Source organism: Chiloscyllium plagiosum, chromosome 29, assembly GCF_004010195.1.
Source record: "Chiloscyllium plagiosum isolate BGI_BamShark_2017 chromosome 29, ASM401019v2, whole genome shotgun sequence".
Classification (NCBI taxonomy): Eukaryota; Metazoa; Chordata; class Chondrichthyes; order Orectolobiformes; family Hemiscylliidae; genus Chiloscyllium; species Chiloscyllium plagiosum.
Genome location: NC_057738.1, coordinates 10,137,907 through 10,157,957, shown reverse-complemented (window position 1 = coordinate 10,157,957; position 20,051 = coordinate 10,137,907). Strand labels below are relative to the sequence as shown.

Sequence of the window (20,051 nt, the reverse complement as noted above, 5' to 3'; positions counted from 1 at the left end):
ACCTATCACCTCTATCCCCACCCCCATTCACCTATTGTACTCTTTGCTACCTTCTCCCCAGCCCCACCCCCCCTTCATTTATCTCTCCACCCTGGAGGCTTCCTGCCTCTATTCCTGATTAAGGGCTTTTGCCCGAAACATCGATTTTCCTGCTTCTCAGATGCTGCCAGACCTGCTGTGGTTTTCCAGCGCCACTCTGATTTAAACAAAGAAAAAAAGACCCTGGGAGATGTTGTGCACAGGCCTTCTAGCAGTAGTCAGGACGTGAAGACGAAAATAAATCAGCAAACAGAACAGCCATGTAGAAAAAGTACTATTACAGGGGAGTTCAATGTGCAGGTAAACTGGGAAAATCAGGTTGTTAGTGGATCTCCAGGAAAGGAATTTGTGGAATGTCTGAGATGTTTTTCAGTGTCTGAACATGGTAAGTATAATGAGGTAGACTTGATTAGAGAGCAGAGGGTAAAGGAAACTTCTGGGGGCAGTGACTATTATGATAAAATTCACTCTGCAATTTGAGGGGGAGAAGCTGGAATCAGATATAACAGTATTATAACTGAGTAAAGGTGACTACTAAAACTGAAAGGATAGCTGGCCAGAGTTGATTGGAACTGAAAATCTGTTGTTGGAAAAGCGCAGCAGGTCAGGCAGCATCCAGGGAACAGGAGAATCGACGTTTCGGGCATAAGCCCTTCTTGAAGAAGGGCTTATGCCCGAAACGTCGATTCTCCTGTTCCCTGGATGCTGCCTGACCTGCTGCGCTTTTCCAGCAACACATTTTCAGCTCTGATCTCCAGCATCTGCAGACCTCACTTTCTCCTCAGAGTTGATTAGAAGGTGACCCTAGCAGCAAAGTGGAAGATATGAGCAACATACCAGAACTTCAATACAATCAGGGACAAAGGTAAGTGTAGTAGCCATCACTAAGGAGGTGCTGGGGAAGCTATAGGTCTGAAATTGGATAAATCACCCAGACCAGCTGGACTGCACCCCAGAATTCTGAAGGAGATAGTTGAGGAGATTAGACAATTATTGGTGATGTTTCAGGAATCATTGGAGTCAGAGTAAATCCCAGAGGACTGGAAAATGGCCAATGTAACATATTTGTTTTAGTAGGCAGAAAACAGTAAACTATATAGACTAGTTAGCCTGTCCTCGTTTGTTGGTAAGTTTTTAAAGAGTTCATTATTAAGAATGAGATTGCAGAGTACTTGGAAGTGCATGTTAAAAAAATGGCTGAGTCACCACAGCATTTTAGTGGGGAGGACATGTCTGACAAATCTGTTAGAATTACTTTGAAGCGTTAACGAGCCTGTTAGATAAAGGAGTGACAGCGGAAGTCATCTATTCTTTTAAAGACTTTTGACAAGATGCTGCATAGGAGGTTGCTAAACAAGAGCCTATGATGTCAGGGGAAAAGGTACTGGCATGGATAGACAATTGTCTGACTGGTAGAAAGCAGGGAAAAACGGGTCATTTTCAGGCTGGCAGCCAGTGACTAGTGGAATTCCATCAGGGTCTGTGTTGGGACCACCTCTATTCACATTAGATATTACTAGGTCAGATTGGGATGAAATTGGGATCCAATTCATCTGTGCTTACCAGGCATCCCAATTTGACCTAGTAACGTCAAATGTGACGAGGTGTGGTCCCAACACAGACCCCTGTGGAACTCCACCAGTCACTGCTGCCATCCTGAAAATGACACCTTTTTCTCTGCTTTCTACCAGGACCTGTTTCTGTTTTGTACGACTCAATGAGGGCATCAGTTTGCAGTTGACACAAAGATAGGTGAAGGGACAGTAAGCAGGAAGGACTTCAACAGGCTAGGAGAGTGGGAAAAGAAGTGACAATGGTGGGATACAATGTTGGAAAATGTGAGGTCAAGCATTTTGGTAAGAAGATTAGAGGCATAGACTATTTTCTAAACGGGGAAAGACTTCAGAAATCTGAAGCACAAAAGGACTTGGGAATCCTTGTTTAGGATGCTCTCAAGGTTAACATACAATTAAGGCGGCAAATGGAATGTTAGCAATCATTTCAAGAGGGTTAGAATTACAAGAACAATATGTACTGCTGGGACTGTATATCTAAGGATGGATGTGTTGGCCTTGGAAGGGGTTCAGAGGAGGCTTGCAAGAATAATCCTGGGGATGAAGGGCTTATTATATGTGGAGCAGTTGAGGACTCTGGGACAATATTTGAAGTTTAGAACATGGGTTGGGTTGCTTGCAACTTCGAATACTGAGGCGCCGAAATAGAGTGAATGTGGAGAAGACGTTTCTACTATTGAGAGAGACAGCCTCAGAATGAAGAATGGCCCTATAGAATGGAGATGGCAAGATTTTCCTCAACCAGTGGGTGGTTAGTCTGTGAAAATCATTGGCGCAAAGGGCTGTGAAGGCCAAGACAGAGGTAGATAGCTTCTTGTTTGGCAAGATCAGCATTAATGGGAAGAAGGTAGAAGAATGAGGTTGAGAAACATATCAGCCATGATCAAATGGCAGAGCAGACACGATAAGCCAACTAGCTCAGTTCTGCTCATTTCTTATGGACTTGTGATCAAAGAATATTTGCAGCCTTGCAGGAATGTGATGATCTTTTGTGACACATGTATGAAATACATCAAATTACAGAACACCATTGAGCCTACATTCTCTATCTTCACCACTCCAAATATTACATCATGCAAGAACAATTTAAAAATATTAGTATTTTAAAAAGAACATTTAATATCAAATTAAATAAGGACTATTCAAAACATCAAACATATACTAAATTTAAGTCTAAAACATACAATACCACGTATATATAATTTAACATCCATTGGTTTCTATGTGGCAATAATTTCAAGATGCATTAACTTAAGAGGCAGTATGACATGAATCTAATTTCAAATTTGTTTTTTAGATTACTTAGTGTGGAAACAGACCCTTCAGCCCAACAAGTCCACACTGACCTGCCGAAGCGCAACCCACCCAGACCCATTCCCCTACATTTACCCCTTCACCTAACACTATGGGCAATTTAGCATGGGCAATGCACCTAACCTGCACATTTTTAGATTGTGGGAGGAAACCGGAGCACCCGGAGGAAATCCATGCAGACACGGGGAGAATGTGCAAACTCCACACAGAGAGTCGCTTGAGGCGGGAATTGAACCTGGGTCTCTGGCGCTGTGAGGCAGCAGTGCTAACCACTGTGCCACCATGCCGCCCACTTTGTTCAACAGGTGAAACCCACTTAAATTAGAAAGTAAACTAAGAACCACAATGAGTTAGGTTTAGTGGTACTGATCAACACCTGTCTTCCAGATGATCTCAGTGGAGGGTTGTTATCCATCGATCCTTCAAAACTAGGAGGCCTCTTCTTTGCTCGCATACGTCCACTTATGGCATCTACAAATAATCAATATGCAGGTGTTCACAGTGGGTGAAGCTTGAAAAATAAACAAGGTTTTACTTTATGAGCTTATTTTTTAATCACCTGTAAAAAATATCAGACTCAAGCTTTCACTTAGCATTTGTTCAGTTATTGTTTTGTAAAATGGATACATCCATTTTGGACTTAGTTATAAAGATGAAATTTGCCTAGCTATCTCTCTCAATTTTGCAATGTTTTAGGACAGAAAAAAATATGGGAGGAAGAAAAGATTTATGCAACAATAATTGGGGAACCATAAAAAGCAAAGAAATTCAAAGAAAATTAGATTTATCTAATAATAAAAAACAAAATTAATTGGACATGCAGAAGTATTAATCTATGCTGATCCATGACATTACCAGGTACTGGGAGTAGTGAATTTTATCATTATTTTTCTGCTTTATAAAAGCTGCTGGTATTTTAAAACAAAGTCGGGAACTCACAAAATATTGTAATCTTGATGTATATATTAAGATGACAGCCAAAATCTGTAGTTATATTGTGCATAATAAATATCATTAGGGACTTCATGGAAATGTAATGAATATATTTAATGTTTTGAAGAAGGAGCTGTTGGGACAGGTGATTAACTGTATGGTCAAAGACCTTGAAGAGAATGTTACAAGAGGAAATTCTTTTGCTTATGAATTAAATGGTGGAAGGCAAGGTCACCAATGACGAGGAAAGAGCTGGGAAAGGTTGTTCAGGTGAGATCATGGAAGGGTTTTAAAATGTCAATGAGAATTTGAAACTTGAAATATCTGGAGACTGAGTTCCAACATAGACTAAAGAGAATGGTGACAATGGGTAAACAGTACTTGGTTAGGATATGGGCTGCAGAAACTTGGTGGAAGGTGGAACATTTGAGACCAGTCAAGAAAACATCGTAATAATCACATTTGGAAGCGACGACAATCAAACATGAGTACTGCCAGCCTGGCAAGACAGCCTGGATTTTTGACTCAATATCCTGAGAGTGAGATTTAAACTTGCAATCTGAGTCAGTGCAAGAATTATACCAATTAAATCAAAGACAACACAAAGCTATTTCAGGTGTTAAAATGAAATAATATTGAACAATTATTAAGTTTGAGACATAATGTCATTTAATTGTGTTATCTACCATTTAATAGTTTATCAGTTGCCTCAGCTTCATGCTCGAGAATACCTTTTGTATTCTCCTCTCTCTTCCTTTTCTCTGAAAAAGCATCATAAAAACCTATCACAATCAAATTTCTGTCTATTTGCTTTTGGTAGAACTACATAACATTGGTCATGAACTGTTAAAACCCTATGTATTGCAACAGCCAAGTCTTCTTCCTGCTCAAACATTAAGTCTGGACCACTGCATTTTGTACATTTTGGTGTTAGCCCTACCTTTATGCCTACACTATATTTTAGTTGCCATTTGTCAGACATGGACACATCTTCCCCATCTTGGTCTGAATGCATCAGTTTTTTTTCGCATCCAAGACCCTGACTCAAACATTTTAGTAGACTGCTCGCCCATTCCTCCACAGTGTCATCCAACTGATTGTGTGTGATACCATGAATATCAAAGTGCTTCACATGTTGTACAAAAGTAGTGCGTGGCACCAAACCATAAGACCATATCAGTTTTAAGACCTTTTAAATTCAGAACATATTCCAAATCAGTCCCTGGTTCAGCTCATCAGCTGCTTAAACCTTCATCCCTGCCCTTTGTTAACTTGACTTGTCCAATCTCCTACATTCTACCTTGACAAACTGGAGATCACAGAAAATTCTGCTCCTTATGTCATATATATATATATATATATATATATATATATTATATCACATATTAGGATAGATAACCAAAAGCTTGCTAAAAACAGATGAACTTTAAAAGGAGAAGATAAAAATATACAGAAAGGACATCGGTGGAAATTCCAGGCTTTAGATCCAACAAAGATTGAGATCTCAGAGATGGGGAGAAGTGGAAGAGAAATTTGCAAACAAGGTGAAAATTTCAAAATAAAATTGTCCAGCTGGGAGCTAAGGTTGGTCATTGATCACATAGATGAAAGTAACTTGATACAAATCAACATATGGTCAGTATATGACATCAAATTTACAAAAGGCAGAAGGTAAGAGATTGAGTGGGCAAATACTGGAATATTCAAGCAAAGAGATAAAATTCAGCCACCGAACTTAGAATTCACAAAATTAATTAAATCAATATGACCTGCAACAAACTCATTTATTATTCCCTGTGTACAGCGCTATAATTATTTCAGCGTCTGAGAGTAAAATGGGATCTTTAATCTAGGTTCAGAAAAATAATCAAACATCCAATTCTTAAAATAAATTAGACAAAATAATTGATCAAATATGAGGTGCACCTTGGTTTACATTTGCAATATTTTGATATTGGTTAAGAAAATATGAGTTGCACTATCACCAGTGTTTGTTATTTTGGACTGCACCAAATCTTACCAGAAAATAGATTTTGAACAAGAATAGCAATTGTTAGTGTTCATCAAAAGGTGACACAGCCAATAAAGCACTTCACTGCAGAAAAAAAAGTGACAACCTCCTACGGTTCTCGTCTACAGGAGAGTATTTTTTTTAAAATGAGAGGTTGCAGAGTTATACTGATGCAGAACAAGAATACACAACACAGATTTTACAATTATGGAATCTGTCAGTAACCTGCCAACATTTGCTGTAATTAACCCTCAGAAACTGATGACAACTTCAGGATGAGATGCATGCAAAGATTAGGATTGAAATCTTGAAGTTGCAGACTGTCACTCAATCCTCCACTACAGGCAGTGCTGTAGCTTTTCACTTTCCAAGGAAACAACAATTTAAATAATTCAAAATCATTCCTTCACTGCCACAACTACCACCGTTGCTGACCACCAACATCATAGTTAGAAATCCCATTAAAGACTAAACCTTGGTCAATATGGTTCAATTTGCTTTTGGTAAGGATACCAGTAATTATTGCTGAACAATAGAACTGGTTCTCAAATAAAGCTGCTAAATGTCTCCATTTACTGCATCAATTAAAAAAATACTTAAAAGGAAAGATTTTTCTGGATAATCTCAGTTTTCATTTCCAATCCATTTAAAGTATATGTCAATTTTTTTTCTTTTACACAAAGCAAATGAAACATTGTGTACATGTCTGGCAGCAAGGGGAGTCGATGAAAATCCTTTTGTGATTGAATGTTTGCATAGCTTAATATCTTTACTATAGCTCCATGTCAGATATCCCCAAAATAAGTTACAATACCACTGAAAGGGTTATAGTTACACTTCTCACCACAGAGATTGAGAGATTTCACAGCAGCATTTCAAAACGAGCACCAAGAGGCCTTAGTTCCCTGCTGATGCGGTCTTCAGGCCTTACAGATTAAGAGTGGGGGCTGAAAATTAATTGCTACAAGAATCCGTCAATATTATTTGCATTGGATTAAACTACTTCAATTTTATATCATTTTAATATTAGTGAAATCGTATTTAAGACTGCTAATGCTACATTTCACTTATTTGGTCTTACACTGTTTGTCGTATTGTGTTTTTAATTTGAGCTGATAAATCAACTGAAATTTTGATTTTATTTTGATAGTCCAAGAACTTAAACTAGTGAAACCCATTCTCTGGCATTTTAAGAATTTTTAATGAAAACCATTACGTTACCGCCACAGCTTGTTTCACTGAAACATGTAACTTTGCTCCATCTTCAGCACAGAACGTTTTATTACTCCAAAACAAAATTATTTTCAAGTCAAGTTTAATGAATCAATTTCAACATCTTGACATTGTGAAGTCAGTAGTGCTTTTATTCAAGTTCAGTGGCAATGGAGTGAAACTGGAATTGAAGGTAGATACTTATTATTTATGCCCATGAAGATTGAACTACAATAACCACAGTGGCACAGTGGTTAGCACTGCTGCCTCACAGCACGAGGGACCCGGGTTCAATTCCTGCCTCGGGCAACTGTCTATGTAGAGTTTGCACATTCTCCCCGTGTCTGCGTGGGTTTCCTCCGGGTGCTCCGGTTTCCTCCCACAGTCCAAAGACGTGCAGGTTAGGTGAATTGGCCATGCTAAATTGCCCGCAGTGATAGGTGAAGGGGTAAATGTAGGGGGATGGGTTGCTCCTCGGTGGGTCGGTGTAGACTTGTTGGGCCGAAGGGCCTGTTTCCACATTGTAAGTAATCAAATGTTGAGGTTCATATCTTGTGTTCACTGACAAAAGAATTGCACTCTCCATTTATTATGGTTAAAGTTGCTCACAGCATCACATTAGCTTTTATACAGCAACTTACAGTTATTAGAATTGTTTTTGTGCATAGCATAAATACAGGGAATCAGTGACATGTAAGTGCAGGGAAAGTAACCCCATGCCTCTTCAAACAATCAAAACAAAATCATTGTGGCATATGGAGTCCAAACTATGAAGCATCAATGACAGTATGTGAATGCAACTACAGAAAGTCAAAATAAATAAAGGGGAAAGAAAGATGTCAGAGGGGAGAGAAAAGGGGCAAGAAACCAAATAAGTAGACAAAAAGCTTAATTTTCATTAAAAAGTTAAGACTAATTAAATTGTGAAGGAATGAGAGTCTACATTTGTAAGTGTAACTTTTCAATGCCAGAGGGTTTTTAAAAAAAAAGTGCTCATGACCTATTTGTAGAGGTAGAACTCAAATATAGAAACTAAACATAATGACTTCTTGATGGTGAAACAGCTTCCAGTTTTTGTTTAAAAATCACGTATATCGAAAAACATCAGCCTGAACCTCTTTTTGGGAGTTTAGTACGCAACTAGTAAGCAAGGGTCACAATTTGAAACACTTCACGTATTTTAATTGTGACATTCTAATCAAGGTTATGTTATAATGAAGCTCTGGATTAACAGAATAAATAAAAAAAACATTTTCCTAAGATCAGTATTTCATACAGTGTATGCAGATACCTGGAACTGTTTTTGAATTTATTTTATAGAAATGGTCACTTCAACGATATTCTTATTATAACATATGGTTTCCTCTATTTTAACCAAGAACTATAACATAGAAGAGCAAACATCTCAAGGTGGCTTACAGTGGTATATTTAATGAAACAAAATTTTTTTGTTGTTTCCTCTTCTTTTTGCTCTGTTCATCTGTGCCATACAGGGTCATCAGAAGAGTTTAAACACCAGGAAAGTTTTGAAGTGGGATTCACAATCTGCCCATGAAAGGTGTCGACAATACTATTTGCTGTGCTTTGGAGTACTAAAAAGGATAATAATCATGGAGATTATTTAGTGCTTTCAATAGCACAAATTTTCCAATGTTCCTTTGGGTTGCATTATGAAAATAACAGAGAAGCTTTAGATATTCAATATCTTTGGTTCCTTAGCAAGTTGAGAAAATAAGGTGAAATTCAAAGTAAAACAAATAGTCACAACTCCTACTGCTGAACTATTGGGAAGACTTGGAAGTACATCACCATTCCTTCAGTGTTGTTGGGTCAAAATTCTGGTATTTCCAATCTCTAACAACATTGTGGATCTACCTTCAACACAAGGACTGCGGCGGTTCAAGATGGCAGCTCACCACCACCTTTTCAAAAGGCAATTGGGGATGAGCAACAAATGCTGGTACAGCCAACCAAACCCACACCCTATGAGTGAATATTAAACAAATTCATACAAATTCTATTGCAACTTACAGAGGATTGATTACTACAACTAATCACTGAGATTAGACAATACAATTAGCTAAGAGTTTTAAAATGACACGAGTTTTTTTTGGAGGGGGAAGCAAACGACTTAACTTTATGTAGTAAATATGTAAAAAAAATCTTTATTACTGTACATAGTTACCTCTAGATTTCTGCTTAACCATGCAAAAAAAGCCTTCACAATCATTACTACCAGTGAATAAAACTAGTGTTTTTGTGCTTACACAGAAACGAAACATTAAAAACGGGAAGAAAAAAAACTATACTACAAAATTCGAACGCACTCGCAAAAATTATTAAAATCTCAATCTAAGACTAAAAGCCTGTAATTCCAAGTATAAGAAAAACAACGTCAAAAGCTAAAATCAACCGTGTGAACATTTCTCGAACACAATGTTAACATTCCTGCTGTTAACATTGACCCTGCTTGAATTGGCACATAACGTATCCCCTTCTTGTTAACAATGTAACTCCAGCCATGCCGTGTATCGCTAGTTCAGGGTAGGCAGGTCAGACATGGGCTGGTGCTGATTGTTGCACAAAGCCTGAGCTCAAGGCCAAGGATTCGAAATCCTGGAGGTTGCCTGTCCCTCTCTCTTACTCGTTATATTTATATAATATAAATCACACACACAGCTGCACTTGGCCAATTCAGCGACGGAGCTAGTAGAGAGAGAGAGAGAGAGAGGCAGACCTCTGGGGGCCGGGTCTGAGTGAAGCGAGATATTTAGTGGCAACACTAATAACTTTGTCCAATGGGATGATTAGACTTAGGGAGGCGAAACAAAAGACAACAACTGTCTGGTTAACAGAAAAACGGCGCCACGCACCGAGTAGTATTCACCTGTATCCGAGTAATACATAGTGGCAGAATTGTCGAACCCACTTGCTCCCCCTCTCTCCGCCACCCCGGTTCCTGTCCCTTCAGCTTTCTCTCGCTGGTTCGAGCCCAGGCTCGTCCTCGCGCACCCACACACCCGACTCTTCGTGCGCGTGCACCTTCAGGTGCCGGAGCTCGCACCGAGGCCCATGCGCGCCCTCTAACGATTGATCGGACGGTTGTGTTTTCAGCCTCGCACGGGCGCGCATGTACCCCTCTCGCGTGACTCCCGCGTGCAGAGTGTGACTCTATCTAACTGACGTGGTTTGAATGAGTTGAGCGGCTGAGCGCGAGCGTTGTCGCGTTGTGTGTGGTTTTTCCCGGCGTCAGTTTTCTCTTGCAGAGTTTCGGTTCTTCAGACAGAAGTCCTAATAAAATCCAGTCCCAAAGGAAGATTGTGTGTGACCTTTGTCATCCTACCTCCATCTGTCAGCGCTGCTCGGTGTGGTGAAATAGCAAAATAAGAGCGGCCGGGAGCACCGATCCAGTCAAAGACCAAAAAAAGCACACCAAAGAAGTAAGTCAGAGACCTTATTGTTAATCTAAATTAATTGGGTGTACTGGGGAATAATTTACCAATAACATTGTGTTTTTGTTGCTCTGGAGTCTGTGGCTGAGACTCAGCACTTGTAGCAAAACGTCATAGCTCTCATTTAAGATAAAAACAGGAAATGGTGGAAAATGCAGGTTAGGCAACATCTGCAGAGACAGAGAGAAACATGATCTGAAATGTTAACTCTTCCTTCTCTCTGCATAGATGCTGCCTGACCTGATGAGTATTTTCTAGCAGTTTTCGTGTTCTCTCCAGACTTTGAGCATCCGCAGACTCTCCTTTTGTTTTGATTAAGTTGACTATCAAATATATATATAAATAATAATTGAAAAGCTGCTCTTGAGATATTTAAATTAAATATCTGCCGCATCTAATTGTCTCTACGTTTTATGTCTTGATAGTTTACATTTTTCCAGTTATTAAAAAAATACGAGCTAAGGAAATATATGCTTATGAATCTTGGAACTATTTTCCAAAATTAATTTTTGACATGTTTGAAATCTAAATTTTGAGCATCCATTTCAGTGTTACTACATTGTATTCATGTGAAGTTACTATTTTCAGACTGAAAATGAATATTTGTTTGTAAGCTAGCTGTTTAAATTTCTTAACATTCACTGCTAAGCTCAGGCTTGAAAAAATATAATTTCCAAGGAATATCAGAGTGCTAACAATTTACAGTAAAAATAATTTCCAGAAGACCTCACAGAACCAAGCATCAATTCCAATGGAAGTTGCTTCATTTGGAATTGATTTTCAGGAATCAACCATAATGTTAAGTGAAATGTCCTGAATACATTTTATCAATTCATTCAAGTCATCAATACAAATTGTAAATTGTATGTCCCAGTACTGACTCCTGTAGTATTCCATTCATTTCATCTGAACAACTTGAAAATAGTCTCTTTTTGCCTACACCTGTTTCCTGTTAGCTAACCAATTCTCCACCTCCTATCGGAAGGATGTTGTGAAACTTGAAAGGTTCAAAAAGATTTGCAAGGATGTTGCCAGGGTTGGAGGATTTGAGCTATAGGGAGAGGCTGAATAGGCTGAGGCTGATTTCCCTGGAACATTGGAGGCTGAGGGGTGAACTTATAGAGGTTTACAAAATCATGAGGGGCATGTCTAGGATAAATAGACAGAGTCTTTTCCCTGGGGTGGGTGAGTCCAGAACTAGAGGCATAGGTTTAGGGTGAGAGGGGAAAGAAATAAAAAGGACCTAAGGGACAACCTTTTCAAGCAGAGGGTGGTGCGTGTATGGAATGAGCTGCCAGAGGATGTGGTGGAGACTAGTACAATTGCAACATTTAAAAGCCAATGAATGGGTATATGAATAGGAAGGATTTAGAGGGATATGGGTCAAGTGCTGGCAAATGGGTCTAGATTAGGTTAGGATATCTGGTCGGCATGGACGAGTTGGACCAAAGAGTCTGTTTCTATACTGTACATCTCTGTGACTCTATCTATGCCTATGTTAATCCTGATATGATGAAACTTTTATTTTGAGTCATAACCCTAATAATTTAGTAGAGCATGATTTCCCTGTCACAACTGAATTGACTCCACTTGATTGCATTGAGACTTTCCAAATTCCCTGTTATAACCTCCTTAATAATAGATTCCAGCGTTATCCCTATGACATACGTTAACTTTCCTGGTTTGTAGGTTCCATTTTTTTGTATCCTTTCTTGACGAGAGGAGTCATATTTTCCAGTTTCCACTCTAACGGCATCTTTCCAGAACCCTTGGACTTTTGTGAAAATAATGCCAATGAGTGGTAAATAGGCTAATTAAGTAGGCAAACCTTTTTGACAGTATGAGATGGGAAAATGTGAACTTGCCCAATTTGGCAGGAAGAATAGAAATGCAGTATATTATTCAATAGAGAAAGCAGAACTTTGAGATACAGAGGGATCTGGATGTCCTGACACATGAACCACAAACGTTATGTCACGGTATAGCAATAAGGGATGTTTTGCTACGCCTGTAGTTGTCTTGGATGTTGGTGAGACCACATCTAGATTACTGTACACCGTTTTCGTCTCCTTAATTAACAAAGCATATAAATGTGCTGAAGCAGGTTAAAGGAGGCTTATTGGACTCGTGCTGGAATTGGTGTGGGGGAGGAGTGTTATCTTAAGAGCAAAGGAGTAATAGGCTTGCCCAGTATCTACTGGAGTTAAGAAAAATTAGATGTGGTCTTATTGAACCTTAACATCCTGAAAGACTTGACAACGTGAAGACTGAAGGATATTTGCCTTTGTGGGGGAGACTAGAGCTGAAGCCATAGTTTAAAATTAATGAGTTCCCATTTTACTTGGAGTTTATGGGTAATTCTTCTCTCCCATGATGTTGAGTCTTTCAAACCGTAACTTTTTTTTCTAAAAATTAGAATTAATTTGCTTGTTCTCATGTAAAAAAAATCTGAATTTTGAATTTGGGTACCTTTTACAATGTTCTTTGTACACATTGTCGTGTATGCATTTTCTCAAAACAGTGACAAGTGCTGGAGTAGAAATACCAGAAGGAAAGAGGTTGAACAAATATGGAGACCTAGAAAATCTTAACTTGACTACGGAAGACTGGAAGATACGATGGGAAAAGAGGCACATTGGTTTTCATAAGGATGAAATTCATGGGTGAGTGCAGCTCTTAGTTTCCAGACAGTTTTTAATTCTTAATTTTTAGAAACATATTTCCATGGCATTGAACATCTGAAATCCTTATTTTTTTGTTTTTCTCATGGTATGCATCGATGATCAGATTGATTTGGGGGTTTCTTGCAGACTTAACTCTTGCAAGGACCGATTTGATTGTTTTGATTGGCGTTGTGGTATGAGGAGTGACTGTTGATCACAGAAAATGAACTAGAACTTTCACAGAGCAATGTTCTGATAAATTTTCTAATGAGTAAAAACTGTTGCTGCCAAGTGCAAGACCCAGAACATTGCTGATTAGTATGAGTTTGCAAGTCAAGCACTTTGTGAACAAATTATGCCAGACTTGGAAGTGTAGAGAATTGAGCACCTTCTTTCCCAAGTATCCATTTGTACTTTATCATTCTTCAGAATACTTAACTGTTCTTTCCTACTGTCTGTGCTTTTGAGCTCAGATGAGCAATATACATGTGTTCAGCTTTTTGACCAAATCAGTGCCTTGTAATGAAAAGATATTTGCAAAGTGATTGTGGTCAGGCCTGAAACCTGGTTGATTTAGTTACACGTTAATTTACTTTTATTTCTATACAGGAGAATGATTCATTAATAATGAATGGCTCCCAATTTATAAACCTAACACTATCATCCAATTAAATAGCTCTAACTATATATCATCTGTCTTGTATAGCAAATTAATTTCAAGGTCAGCGCATTAAAGTATTCAATATTTATCCACACACATTCATGAAGGACATTTTTCACTGACATTTTCCATTATAAATATATCAAATTTATAAGGCAAGCATTGAAAATTGATCGTGTAAAGTCATTGTTTTCAGTTCCAATAGATCTCATCACAAATCACAGTAGTTTGCATTTCATAGTCCATAAAGCAAACTTAATTGGTTGCAGTCATGAGAAAATTTGAAATTCACTGTAAAAATTTATATTATTCATTCATAAAATAAACCTGCTTGTTAGTTATCTTAGGTCTGTCTTACCAAAATATTCATGAGTTGGACTTTGAGAGCATACAAAATGTATGCTGGGCATGCATATGATAATAAACAGCTCATATAGTGAGAGATATGATTGTTACAACTCCCAGGTCCGATGAGTAAGATGAAACTTTATCAGCAATTGAAAAGCTCTTATTGTGAGAGCGGAAGGGACCAAGTCGGTTGTGGCTCTGTGGGAGATGCTCTGTCTTCTGAATGATAACACCTTTGGTCTTCAAGATGTAGACATATGAAAAAGAAGCCTGACACTCCAGTTCAGTATTGATGGAGTGTTGTAATGTGAATGATGCTGCCCTTAGTACACTGGGGCTTCATCTGGCCAGTAATATGAATGTGAACCATTTCATCGCATCATTTTGAAGAAGAGTAGAGAGCTACCCTTATGTGGTCTTGTCAATATTTATTTGTAACCAGGTCTCATACTTATTTTTACCTTGCTGTTTGTGTAAGCTTCCCAGATACAAATTGATTGCAGTGTTTCTTAGATTAAACTGTGACCCCCTGTACAAAGTTCTTCCTACTGATGTGCCTGACCCCTTGAATACCTACTGAATACTATTAAGAGGAAAGAATATCAGACTAAGACAAAACTGAAAGCATTATGGTATTTTGCTATAGTTGTAGATGAATACCATCCAGTTTCTGACAAGAAATGACCACTTTAATAAGGAGCAAGTAGCTTTTGGTGCACAAAAGAATTAAATCACAGTATGGGGAAGAAAATAGAAATAAATTATTCCTCCAAAGATAATAACCCTGGCAGTTGCATGATGCGATAACAGTGGAATTGATGAGTAATCATGCAAATCAATTTCTGTCACTTTGCTTGCAAGTAACTCCAAAATGGGGTGGTAAAATAAATTCAGGAACCATAGGTTCAAAATCATTTTCTCACACATTTCTATGATGTCTCTGACTTACTAACACATTCTCTCAAAATTATTTTTTCTTAAAAAAAACTGTCAACTTTGCATTTACATAAATTAATACTAATAGATCAAGTAGAAACCTGGATATTGTTTCCACTGGCAGGTGAAACTAAAACTAGGAGGCATAGCCTCAAAATAAGGCAAAGCAGATTTAGTACTGAGTTGGGGAGGAACTTCTTCACTCAAAGGCTACCACATTGAATGTTTTTAAGGCAAAGAAAGATTTTTGAACAGTAAAGGAATTAAGGGTTATGGTGAGAGGACAGTTAAGTGGAGCTGAGTCCACGAAAAGATCAGATCTTATCAAATGGCGGAGCAGGCTCGACTGGCCAGATCGCCTATTCCTGCTATTTGTTATGTTCAGATGCATTCACTATTTGCAGAAAGGCTATTCCACAGATTAACTACTTGTTCAGTATCCTAGAGAATAATACCTGCTACTCCTGGCTTCCAAAGGAATGCTGAAAGAGGCTCTGAGATTTCAAACTCTCATCTCCTTTTCTCTACAAGATTTTCTGGACACCTAAGAAACCAAGCAACTGAACTTATTTTAAAATCCGTTTCCCAAATGCATTATTGGAACTCGATTTAAACATGTTAATAAACATGCCATTTCTCTATGGTGAAACACCAACAGCTCAATATCTGCCAAGCAGTAGGTTGGGTTATGTGTATGTTACCTCTTAGCCTCTGGCCCTTTTCCACCCATTGTGGAAGGCTATTATTGAGATCAATGTTTTTGCAAATTTATTTACAATTTATCTCTGCAGTGTAGATCATGTTTAGTTTACAGTTCTAGGTGAGATATAATTATTTAGACCTCTAGAATTCTAAAACTCATAAACCAAAAAGAAGGACGGGAGAAAATTGTGGCTGTAAGAGCTGCTCTTTTTTTTGAGATATTTTAAGTGTTGGAGGTGACTTTCTTGAATTCCAGAAGCAGTAATAACTGTTTTATAAGTTGTTGCATTGTTTTGGAACTGTCAGGGGAGAAACATCAAAACAACAGCACTTTAAAGAGGAAGAAGAGAGACAAAGGAAAAGACCACATGGTCAGAGAAAGAAACCTGCACTGCTGTCTGACATAGCTGTGAATTTGCACAGCTACTGCCTTTGCTGTTCGAGTTTAAGTATCTCTGGACATTGGAGAGCGTCTATGAAAAATTAACAAGCAGAGGAATTCACAGCTGACCTTATAGGAACCTGTGTAGGAGAGCTCACAGCACAGGAGAAGCTAAGTGCGTAGTTTTCAAGTGTAACCTTGCTGTAAATCTACAATAGTGAATAGAGTGGGTTCTTTTTTGCTTGTGTTTTATTGAGCTCTGTCACTTGATTAAACTTTAAAAATATAAAGCAATTAGTACTAAGTTAGCCTGGAGCAGTGTTTTTAAGAGCATTAAGATGGTACTATTTTCTGGGTCTGCAGATTGTTAAGTAGCAAACATGGCGTTTAATAGAGTGATGTGCTCTTTCTGTTGGATGTCAGAGTTTAGGGAGAGTTTCCATGTTATTGATAATTATGTCTGCAGGAAGTTTTTGATTGCGAATCCTATCATGTTGCATGGATCAGTTGGAGCGGCACTTAGAGGCAATGAAGAACTTACAGGAGATAGGATGGCACTTATAGGAACGGAAAAAACCCCACAGATACAGTCAGGTAGATGGGTTACCTCCAGGAAAAGAAAGGTAGGAGAGAGAAAGGCAGGTAGTTCACTACCCCATCTCAAACAAGTATGCTGTTTTGGAAAATGTAAGGTGCGATGGATTCTCTGAGGAATGTAGCATGAACAGCCAAGTTTCTGGTACTGAGACTGTATTTAATGTAATGAAGGGTACGTCGGGTTGCAAGCAATTGAATGTGATAGGGTCTCTCTAGTCAGAGGCACAGAATGGTGAGGGGGTGTGGGGGGTGGAGCGGGAGCGTTTTTAATAAGGGATCATATTATGGCTGTACCTGGTGAAGATATTCCTGGAAATATATCCAGGGAAGTTATTTGGGTGAACCTGAGAAATAAGAAAGGGAAGTTCGCCTTATTGGGATTGTACTATAGACCCCTTCAATAGTCAGCGAGTAAGGAGCTCTCAATTATTTGTAAAAATAATAGGATGGTTATGGTAGGGAATTTTAAATTTCCAAACATAGACTCGGGACCGTCACAGTGTTAAAGGTTCAGATGGAGAGGAATTTGTTAGGCGTGTACAAGAAAATTTTCTGAGTCAGTACGTGAATGTAACTACTAGAGAAGGAGCAAAAACTGGACCGCATCTTGGGAAATAAGGCAGGGCAAGTGACTGAGGTATCAGTGAGGGAGCACTTTGGTGCCAATGACCATAATTGTATTTATTTTAAAATAGTGATGGAAAAGGCTATACCAAATCTAAAAGTTGAAATTCTAAATTGAAGGAAGGCCATTTTTGATGGTGTGAGGCAAGAACTTTCCAACGTTGATTGGGGGTGTGATGTTCGCAGGCAAAGAGACTGGAAAATGGGAAGCCTTCAAAAATGAGACAACGGGGGAATCTAAGATGGCGGCGATCTGAGAAGATCACACTGCAGAGCTTCGCATCGCAGCAGGAGCAGGACGGTCCTTTAACCCGCCCAATCCAGGTCATCAGGATTTCTTGGGGCGTTGGAAAGATTGTGGAGCCCCAAGAAACATTTAAAAATTGACTTACCTGTATTTTCCAGCTGTCTAGAAATGCCGAAAAAGGGAGGAGGAGCATCCGAGGCCAGGTCTGCAGTTCAGCCTGCAGCAGCCTCTGAGCCGATAACTCTCCAGGACCTGGTGAACCAGCTCTCGAAATCTCGCGAGATGTTGGGGAAACAGATTGAAGAGAAATTGGCTCTTGTCTCTCTCATGCTGCAGAAGCATGAACAGCAGCTGGGAGACCTGGAGAAGAGCACGGATGAGGTGGAGCACAGGGTCACAGTGGTGGAAGCTGATGCCAGTTAATTCAAGGATGAGATCCAAACCCTGAAGACGCAGGTTCGTAATTTGCATGACCAAGTGGATGATCTTGAAAGCAGGGGCAGGAGAAAAAACATTCGGATCATCGGTCTGCCTGAGGGTAAGGAAGGTGAGCGGCCTGCGGAATTTATTGAAGATTGGCTTCCGAATCTCCTTGACTTGGAGACTGGCATGAGAGGATTGAAGATAGAGAGGGCTCACCGGGTTGCAGCACGGAGGTTGGGTCTGGGTCAACGCCCTCGTCCTTTCCTGGTGCGGTTCCATCATTACTGGGATAAGGAGAGAGTCATGGAGGCTTCCAGACTCCAGGGGGAGGATCCAAAAGCTCTAATTTACGAGGAGTCTAAGATCATGTTTTTTCAGGACTTTTCAGTGGCGGTGATCCAGAAACAAAAATCGTATGATGGTGTCAAGAGAAGACTGAAGGAGCTTGGGATTCAGTACTCCGAGATATCCGGCAATGCTTCGGATCACTGAGATGGATCCATGCATCTCTTTGACACATCGGAGAAGGCAAGAGACTTTGTGGACAAACTAACCGAAGTAAACAATTGTAGTATGTATAAATATCGTTGCTTGGGTATGCGTTTATCATTCTGTAATAGAAATGGAGGAAATCCAGTTGGAGCTTTGCTTTTCCCCCTTTTTTTTCCTCTATTGATAATAATTTGGTTCAAACTATGTCTGGCGGTGGTTAAGATGTACATTTTAAATTTCTAAGTTTTTTTATTCATATGGATATTTTATGGGGTGTTTATTCTTTTTAGCTTGTGCTTGCGATGCGGCTCTAGCTGGGAGAAGTGAAGGTGGTTGAGATGGTTAGATGCCTATTTATTGGCAGTTCGGGATGGGTAGTCGTCCCCTCCGGGCAGGGGTTGAGTTTCCCTTCTTAGCGCTATTGGCGCTTTAAAAGGAGCAGGTGGATATTGCTTTGTTACAGGAGACACATTTGGATGACAAGGAGCATCTGAAATTACAGCAGAATGGCTTTGACCGAGTTTATTTTTCATCATTTAATACCACAAGTAGGGGAGTAGCTATATTGGTTAGGAAAAATCTCTCATTTAAATTGTTGGAATGTGTTAAAGACACATACAGGAGGTTTGTAATTCTTAAAGCCTTGATAAATGGGGAAGAATATGGTATTTTAAATGTTTGTTGTCCCCTAGCTCATCGTCTTAAATTCTTGGTATATGCTTTTTCTAAACTGATAAGTCTCAAGTCTCGGCACATCATTATAGGGGAAGATTTTAACTGCCTCATGGACCCCACAGTAGGCAGGTTGCCTCAAGGTCCCTCGATACCCTCTGCACAAACAAAATAGTTATTGGGTTTGTGTGAGGAATTAGGGTTGGTGGACGTCTGGAGGTGTCTCCACCCTACAGGTGGGGATTTCACGTTTTTCTCTAATCCGCATAGATGTCACATGAGGATTGATTTTTTTTCTGACTCCTGTGGTAACCCTGGATCTGGTGGAATCCTGTATGATTGGTAATATTGCCGTCTCTGATCATGCTCCAGTGTACCTCATAGTTAAGATTAAGGATGTTACAGTGGATTCAAGTTACTGACAGATGGATCCCTTTATTCTCATGGACAGTAAGTTTGTGGAGTATTTCTCTAGGGAATTTCGGGCATTCCTAGACATCCACATAGGCTCAGTTGATAGCTCATCTGTTCTCTGGGAAACTGCCAAAGCTTATGCCAGGGGATTAGTTATTTCATATTCCACCAGTAGGATGGTTGAAGGCAGCCGAGAAGGCCTATTTTGACAGACCCTCGTTGGTCAAACTACAGAGGATTATGGCACTGCGGTCTGCACTAATTCCCGTGCTCATGCAGACGGCAAAAAAGGAACTGGCTTTTGCAAAGCAAAGGTTATACGAGCATGGTGACAAGCCAGGCAAATACTTAGCAT

The 20,051-nt window shown here is 39.3% G+C and overlaps 2 protein-coding genes across 7 annotated transcripts in view; one reads left to right on the top strand and one right to left on the bottom strand.

The window, feature by feature from the left end:
• LOC122564370 (lysine-specific histone demethylase 1B) overlaps nt 1-10,114 on the bottom strand; it is a 107,614-nt gene extending 97,500 nt beyond the window's left edge. Inside the window, exons 1-2 of one of the 6 annotated variants that reach the window (XM_043719147.1) lie at nt 9,971-10,114; nt 3,304-3,398 (exon numbers count right to left, since the gene is read on the bottom strand). In XM_043719147.1, the coding sequence (XP_043575082.1) occupies nt 3,304-3,398; nt 9,971-9,989 (114 nt within the window). In that variant the 5' untranslated portion in view covers nt 9,990-10,114. Of the gene's footprint in view, nt 1-3,303; nt 3,399-9,496; nt 9,798-9,956 lie in introns of those variants that run through there. The other 5 variants (XM_043719148.1, XM_043719142.1, XM_043719145.1 and 2 more) reach the window with 5 other exon arrangements.
• Nucleotides 10,115-10,254: 140 nt separating this feature from the next.
• Nucleotides 10,255-20,051, top strand: part of LOC122564372 (probable thiopurine S-methyltransferase) — a 66,175-nt gene continuing 56,378 nt past the window's right edge. Inside the window, exons 1-2 of the mRNA XM_043719153.1 lie at nt 10,255-10,523; nt 13,057-13,198. Coding sequence (XP_043575088.1) covers nt 10,523; nt 13,057-13,198 — 143 coding nt within the window. The 5' untranslated portion in view covers nt 10,255-10,522. The remainder of the gene's footprint in view (nt 10,524-13,056; nt 13,199-20,051) is intronic.